The 8,707-nt window shown below is 32.1% G+C and overlaps 1 protein-coding gene and 1 long non-coding RNA gene across 2 annotated transcripts in view; both read left to right on the forward strand.

Annotated features, from left to right (window-relative positions):
* LOC117121084 overlaps nucleotides 1-4,205 on the forward strand; it is a 32,715-nt gene extending 28,510 nt beyond the window's left edge. The window contains exons 32-36 of the mRNA XM_033266185.1: nucleotides 859-873; nucleotides 1,139-1,428; nucleotides 1,984-2,082; nucleotides 2,802-2,851; nucleotides 3,459-4,205. Coding sequence (XP_033122076.1) covers nucleotides 859-873; nucleotides 1,139-1,428; nucleotides 1,984-2,082; nucleotides 2,802-2,849 — 452 coding nt within the window. The 3' untranslated portion in view covers nucleotides 2,850-2,851; nucleotides 3,459-4,205. The remainder of the gene's footprint in view (nucleotides 1-858; nucleotides 874-1,138; nucleotides 1,429-1,983; nucleotides 2,083-2,801; nucleotides 2,852-3,458) is intronic.
* A 1,737-nt stretch (nucleotides 4,206-5,942) lies between these two features.
* Nucleotides 5,943-8,700, forward strand: LOC117121054. The gene is made up of 3 exons (XR_004447472.1): nucleotides 5,943-6,071; nucleotides 7,952-8,038; nucleotides 8,295-8,700. It is a non-coding gene; the product is annotated as an uncharacterized LOC117121054 (long non-coding RNA).
* Nucleotides 8,701-8,707: the final 7 nt, after the last annotated feature.

Consider the following 8,707-nt stretch of genomic DNA (forward strand, 5'->3'; position numbering starts at 1 on the left):
GCGCCGGTGACAAGCCAGTTTTGTTTGCTTTAATAGGTGCTTTAAAAATGTTTATTATTATTATTATTATAATATCTTTATCATTATCATCATTATGTTTATTTTCTTAGATCGATGTTGTCCTTGATGGTTCTTTCGGTGACTATGTTACCTGTAAAGTGTTAGCATTTTCACCAGGAAGTATTATTGCTGATGCAGAAGTCCAGTTTGTTGCAGACACAAGTGTATCTGCTCTAGATGTTGAAGAAGAATTGAAAATGGCAGCAGCAAATGATTTAGTTACTAGTGACGGCGTGTCATTGACTGTTGATCCATCAACTATTTCAGTTACAGAAATTGTAACAGGTAAGGACATTGAAGAATACAAAGAAAAGTCCTTTAAATATAAAAGTATAGAAAGTTTTAATTTTATATAGAGTGTCTTTACATTATGTGTTTACGTTTCTAAATTTTACAAAAGACTAGTAATTCTGTCAGGTAGGCTTATATCGTATCATGACAGTGGTGTTGTATATGGCATGTACAGTACCTCCGTTTCATGATTATTTAACTGGATAAACCAATACATGCCAAATTTCTCATTTGAATTTGCTTTACAGAATCCCTTTAATCCGTAATAAATGTTCTCATTTCCTTTTTGGTACACATGCATTCGTTTCTTTTGTAATAAATTATATCATTTATTTATTCATTCATTAAATTGTTTCTACTCTTAGTATAGTACTCTATTTATAAGGTGTTGTGAATGGTAAGAATTGGAGTCAATTTTTGCAAATATCTTGATAATAACTGCATGGGATATACAAACTGAATTATGCTTATATTACCAAAATTTGTTTTTCATTTATATCCTTTCAGAAAAACCAAAACCTGGTATGTTTTTGCAATTTCCTATTATATAGTATTACATTATGAAAATACTAAATCATTAATTTATATGTAATTTGTATATAAATTTATAATAATATTATAAATACATTATTTTCAGCAGTAAACATAGTGAATGTTTTACATTCAAAAACATTGAATCTACAATTATATCACATAACCTTTCTTTCATAGAATTTGTTGTATATTTACATAATTTCATTGTATAAATCACAACTATTAATATATTGTTTATATTTGCATACTTTAGATGACTCTTTGATTGTTCTGATTGTGGTTGGATCAGTTGCAGCGTTCCTCGTCATTTTGCTCATAATGCTAAGCATCATGGGTGCTGCTGTTTATAGAAGGCGGATCAATGCTAAGCCATTCTCTAAGTATCCAACACCACCCGGAATTTATTCTAGTAGGGTTGTTCATAATCCATTGAGCAGACGGTACGAGGATGTGGATAGCTTTTATGATGAAACAGAGAGTGATAGTGAAGAAAGTCGAATGCGCCACATGGCTACTGTCATAAGGAATGCACCGAACATGGATGTGAGCTTACTTCGAATGTTTTATATAATATTAATAGTAGGCTACAATTATTATAAAGATATACTGCCTGCCATGAGCTAGGAAGGAAAATGATCACGGGCTCCTTTTTAGAACAGGGCCCACCTTTTAGGCTATTGGTACCAGGCCTGAGCTATTCTAAATTTTGATTGAGAATTTTACCATTTTTTTGCAGGCAGTATATTTTTAACAATACAATTAATCTTTAACAATATTAACAAATAAATAATACTATAAATTATGATAATAATAATGTTATTTATTATGATATAAATGATGTTATATTTATGATTGAAATAATGATGTTAATGAAAACGAATGATGATGAAGACCATGACGATGATGTTGACAAGGACGATGACAGTGAAGATGACGATAAAGAAGACGAGGACGAAGACATGAAGACAATGACGAAGATGAAGATGATGACGGCGACGATGATGATTAATAAAGAAATCTATGCAAAACACATAACAATAAGATGGGAATACAGAAACGATATTATGTGAACAAAATTGTATTTCTGCTACATTACAGAATGAAGGAATGAGTAGCATATCTGATGGTCTACCAACTGCCTACTACAATGATTTTGTAAGGCCATACATAGCAACGGGAAGCGAGGAAGAGGAGTTGGTATGTATCTAAATAAATATTCTTAAATTTTTCAATTATCTATTAATACATAGGTGAACTGATGTTAAACATTTCCATTTAATTAGCAAAATACTGTAATACAGGTAACCACCTTGGTGCACATTATTAAAAGCCATACTTTACACCGTATCTTCTATACCCTATACACGAGAAATTTTAAATCATAATAATTATTAAGCAATGTATTCAATATTTTTGGATTTCCAGTATGGGTCCGAGAGTAAATTGCCCTTCCTTAGGACAAGCATCGCCCGACAAGGTCGTCGGACTAAAAATGTCAATGTGATGTTTAAATAAATATTACACTATTATTATTAATATTAATAACCCAACCAGGAATGTTGTTCCATGACCTTAAGTAAAGCTCTAGGCAGTCTCTTGGTTTGGGCCCTTCTGTCGGATATGTGGGACCTTTTGTCGACATGTTTTAAGAGCCATGGCCACTGTCTCCCCACAAAAACAGACAGAATAGCACACTAGGGACACAATGGGCAGCCTATATTTTTATATTCATATGCTATTTGTCTAATGAAGGCTTATTGTCGAAGTCAATTTCGACAGGTACAAATACTGTGGAACCATTTGTTGACATCTGTTCTTATCTAAACTACGACAATACGATTTTCTTAAAACCGTCATTTAATAGAGTACTGTAGGTCTACTTTCATGTGTCTAATGCTGTGACTATATTTCCACAGGAGTATAGAAACAGAGGATTTGTACGAAACCACCACTCTGAATACTAATGGTGAGTGTATAGTTAAGAGCCAAATCATACCAAAAATAAGGATAAAACATTTGAAATATTGAAATAATTCAATTAAAAAAAAATTATAAGTAAACCTAATATAAAACCAATCGAAACTGTATACAAGATCTATATTATCTAAAATCTAAAAATACTAAAACACTAAAATCAAAATAGCTATACTATAACAATTTTAAAGCAGTTAAAATGTGTAATAATATATTATTAATAATAATATTATATCATAATCAAAACATGATTATGCTATTTTAGTACCTGTGTACTATGCTTATACTACTATCATTATTCACAATAATTTTATGTCACCATCATAACTCCATTAAAAGTCACTCACCACCATTCTCTATTATGTTACAATTGTATTCAATTAATCGTTATAACTAATACTGTAGGTATTTCTGAACTTTAATAATAATATAATGTAATATCATATCTTATACATAATGTATACCACCCTTTCAGAATATTCAAATAGAAAGTTTGGTAGATATTAAGAAATACAAGTGCATGAAGGGTATATAGGGCACAACATTAAATACATTTGTTGGTAACAAATTTAAGGGAAAAAAAATTTTTTTCTTTGCAGATGCAACTTGAAGAAAGAAGATAAACGTATATCCAAAGACAATGATATTTTTGTAGTTTTTATATAAGATAATAACTATATGCTTCCATGTTTCTAAAGGTTCTTTAGGAATAGACTATATGCAAGCTCATAATAGATAGTGTTTCAGAAATCGTATTCATATTATATTAGGTAGTCAAATGGAACTAACAGATGAAATAAATAAAGAATGAACATTTTCCTGTTCAGTAGCATCGATAACAATGAACCTGAGTCATAGAAGACTGACCATCCTCATGGATAATGCTTAATTACTAACTGACCATCATCATGGGTAATGCTATATTCATAGTATATGAACTATATAAGCCTGATATAAAATATATTCTATAAGCAGTGGCAGTCCTGATCATGGGCAGTGCCTTCTAAAGAAACTGTACTGCTTGGCTAGCGTTTAGGTTTAAATATATGTATATATAACAGTGGCGGATTCAAGGGGTGGGGGGGCGAGGCGGCCCTGTGACACTTGTAAAGTGTTGAAAATTATTTTTTTAAATGAAGAAATAAGGAAAATTATAATTGAATTTAGGTTTGAGAGTGCCATTTTCGGCCATCTATCTAGAAGTGATGTAATCATAAATGTTCTTTCCCCAGCCCTGACATGGTGGGATTGAAGGGGTCTAGACCCTACGTCTGTAAAAGTCCCTCCCTGGGCCCTGTCTATTTCCATTTCCTTGATCCGCCACACTCACACACACCAACACACACATATATCTGTCTCTTATACACATCTGTTTTATTCATTCAACTGTAAAGAAGTACATGATATTAGAAATTAATTTAATAAAGACATTTGCAAATAATTGATTTACTTGCTGTGTAATTTTTTTTTTAAAATAATATGATTGCATACGTCTTGATGATGGCCGCTCATAGATTTGCTGACAATTCAAGCTTTCGTACTTGACGCCAGTTTTTACTTTGTCATTCGCATAATAATTATTATTAGGATAATAATAAAATCATGGTTATGCTGCTGGTGAATACAGTATGGCAGTGATGATGATGACACCATGATTATGTCGTTGATGATGAAGATTATGATTTTTAAAATTATATCTCTTCCTATTCCTATTAAAAATTGCCGTTGCTGATGCCGTCTAGATGGCAGAAAATGACACTCTATAGTAAAATTCATCATCACATCATCATTATAGTCAAAATGAAGCGCCAACAAATTTCTCACGAACTTTTATCATCGATTTTCGACAACCATAGAGATCATTAGTATGTGTGATGAGACCATGATGTATTTATTTTCGGAGATAAAATGTGAGTCCACGCCCATCTCAGCCCCACAATGGTTGGGGCTGAGGTGCGAAAACTGTTGGAAATAAATAGTACCTCTAGATGGCCGGAAATGACACTTTTATATAGTAAAATTCGTCATCATCACATCACCATTATAATAATAATAATAATAATAATAATAATAATAATAATAATAATAATAACAATAATCATAATAATAATAATAATAATAATAATAATAATAAAGATTTATAAAGCTCAATCTCCACCCAAGGTGCTCAAGGCGAATTATAGTAAAAATGAAGCGCCAACAAATTTCTCATTATCTTTTATCATCGATTTTCCGCAACCATAGAGATCTAATTAATATGCGTGATGCACCGTAGAAAATAAAACTTAAAAACACTGTCTTTGATGTATTTTAATTTACTCTACTTACTTCAAAGCCGTGAGTCCACACCCACCTCAGCCCCATCATGGTTGAGGAATAATATATCAAGATGGCCGGAATGACACTCTTATAGGTCTATAGTTAAATGCATCATATCACATCACCATGATCTTTTATCTGCAATTTTCGGCAATAATAATAATAGAGATCTAATTAACTTCTGTATTGTACCATAGAAAATAAAACTTAAGGAGCGGACACAACACCATGGTTGAAAAAAACGGCTCCTCTGCCGGGAAATAACACATGCATACTTCACAAAAATTAATGTCCCTCACTTTAAAAGGGTGATATATTTAGATTGCAAGTAATTAGGACCGGCTTGACCATTAATACCTTTGTAATAATAATAATAATAGCCTATACTGATTCCATCGGAATCGGGTTTTTTTTTTTCGATTGTTATCCTACAATCATCAATATAATAATAATTATCGACACATTCATCACCGCCATCATCATCATTATCATCATCATCATCATCGCCGCCATCGCCATCATCATCATCATCAATATCAATATCATCATAACCACCACCATTATTATTATTATTATTATTACAATTATTTTATTATTATTGTTATTATTGTTATTGTTATAATTATTATTACAATTATTTTATTATTATTGTTATTGTTATAATTATTATTATTATTATTATTATTACAATTATTTTATTATTATTGTTATTGTTATAATTATTATTATTATTATTATCATCATCATCATCATCACTCTCATCAGCCTCATCGCCATAAAGAATGGTGCATTAGAAGAAGAATAATTAATTGTATTTTATACCACTCCAGGTGGCGTTTTACATATAAACATTACTCAATGGACGTTGAAGGAGGCTACAATTAATAACAAATGTAAGTACAGTTTAACATTTTGCATCGTTTATTCACTAGTTAAATGGGAATTCTGTCATGTTATTATTTTGACTACGTTTGTTAGGCAGCCGCATTGAAGGCATTGTCAATTTCGTCGACATGCATGCACTGACATGCTGCATTCTATTCAACAACATACGTTCCAAGGGACTCGCTGAAACTAAAAAATGTAAAAAATGTATTTACAGTAATTACAGCTTGGGGCTTGTTAACTTCCGTTCGATGTTTACATTGTAGATTCGTATGTTTTTTTATTGACAATATAAGCAATTTATTAGCAAGAGCCTATAATTATCTGGTACACAACTTTTAATCCTGAATAATCGAAATTTTGTTATAGCCCGACAAAATATTTTCTATATTATTTTTAAAGGACAGTGAAAGTGATCGGGGTAGGCCCAAATGACACCGTCTTTATCAATATTGATATTAATGTCTTCATGGATGTGTACTTCCATGATGTCGATATCAAATAAAGCTAGTACTGTAGTGATGGATCCATAAATTCGAAATAGAGGGGATCTCTAGGGAAGATTCACATATGGATTTATGATTATGTCACCTCAATGGTCCATGCTCTAGATGGCCGGAAACAACTTAAATATGAACACAATTTAGGCGATGGCCGGTTGCTCACTCCCCCTTTTCGAATATACAGAGCAGTTGACCATTTTATGTAGGACTAATATAATAATAATAATAATAATAATAATAATAATAATAATAATAATAATAATACTATTAAAATACAAAAAACCTGAATTTGAAAGCAGTGTTAGCAAGAGGGCTCCCAGTTTTCAATAAAAGATAAGGCAGCAGACCATTTAACAGAAAATGGCGCTAGGAGAAAGAGTTTTCTACAATGTAGCTGCCTTAATGAAAACCGATTTTTTGAAAATAATGTAGTCCGAACAGTCCTTGATTAGAGGGGTCTATGGGATTTTAAAAAAAAAGGATAAGCCACACTTGTAGGGCAATTATAGGAGAAATATTTAGCAAAAAGTACAACACGGCTAACCTCCAAAGGGAATAAATTAAATAACCTCAGCCTGTCCTTATATACTCCGCATCTGTTAGTATGCATTATAGGGCCGGATTTATCAAACTAAAAATCGGTTAAAACTGTTAATTTTTTTTTTGCTTAAGTCAAATTTATCAATATTACCTAGCTCAAGATTTTGCTAAGATGGTTTGATAAATCAGCTTAAGATAATAAGTTAAGATGTCCCTAAAGCAAATATTATTTGCCTCAGGGACATCTTAACTTTTTTGACTTTTGCTAAGCTGAGATTGATAAATCCTGGGTCTGGGCCCCAGTAGCACATGTTGCTGTAAACTAAACATTATTTTTTACTTGAAACGCAACCAGCCTTGCTCATGTAATCCCAGTTACCGTAACTTATAAACTAACATCAACTTCCTCGTCTGACTCCACGACAATAATTTGCCGATCCAAACAAATATATTTTGATTGCCAATCCAATTGTGGTCAAAAATCACATGGGCGATCCTGTACCGTAAGATTTCTCCCCATGAACCTTACCCAGGGATTTTATTCCGGGACCCTGAACAAGGCTCTATGCATTCCCTTGTTTTAGACCCCGATCAGAATTGTTGGACCCCTATCGACATTTGTCTCATTTTTCCTGATTTTACGAACATTTTACTACAAAATCCTTAAATCGACACTACCAGCCAATTTAAGAGTCTATGTATAAATAAGAATATAGCACTGATATAATTTAACTGTCTGTTAATTGACAGGAAAACAATTTTGTCATTCATATATTTAATTGTAATTTTTGTAACTTACTTAAATATAATTATTCAGTTATATAATTAAATGTTTTATCTTTCAGTTCAAGACAGACAGTGTATATTTAAATTGGACCTCATTGGAAATGCGCTGGACTCTGGCCTAATGGGCGATCCTGATGCTCATTACGGTAATTTTTACTTTTCTTGATCTCAATCTAGGCGGCCATCTAGAGGTGCCATAATCGAAAAGTTTCTTACCTCAGCCCCAACCATGGTGGGGCTGAGGTGGTGGGAACCCTTCATCTGGCAAAGTCCCTCCCCGTGGGCCCCCTCTATTTCCAACGTACTGGCTCTGTCTCTTTTTTTATTTATTATGTTTTGATGATACTCCGTTATAATTCTTTCTCTGTTTCGTAATCTTTTCTCAATATTTTTCTATTCCAGTGATGTAGGCAAAGAAGAAATGTCCGGGCTCAATCGTGAAAGGGCAACAGAACTTACCAATTATTCATAGATAGCCAAAAATTGTGTCACTCATCAAGCATCAAGCTTCCTGCAAAAATTCTGGATATGAAATTAATAAAAATATAGTGTGAATTTTAGTTTTTTTAAATGTTTTCCTCTGCAATAATCTAAAAAATAATGTTAGCAATACGTAGTAATTCTTGTAGGCTTTATGTTTATTAATAGGCCTATTGTATTATTACTGCTAATGTTTATCTTATTAATAGAGAAAGTAACTCGTTTGTTGTAAAGAATATAGACATGCAAGATAATAAGATATAACATTTTGAAGATTAAAATCAGATTTATTGATTTTTGCTGGATGTACATGATATAGGCCTACAGTATATAAA

This window comes from Anneissia japonica, unplaced genomic scaffold (assembly GCF_011630105.1).
Source record: "Anneissia japonica isolate Jap-2015-1 unplaced genomic scaffold, ASM1163010v1 scaffold1606_len605190_cov180, whole genome shotgun sequence".
Taxonomy (NCBI): Eukaryota; Metazoa; Echinodermata; class Crinoidea; order Comatulida; family Comatulidae; genus Anneissia; species Anneissia japonica.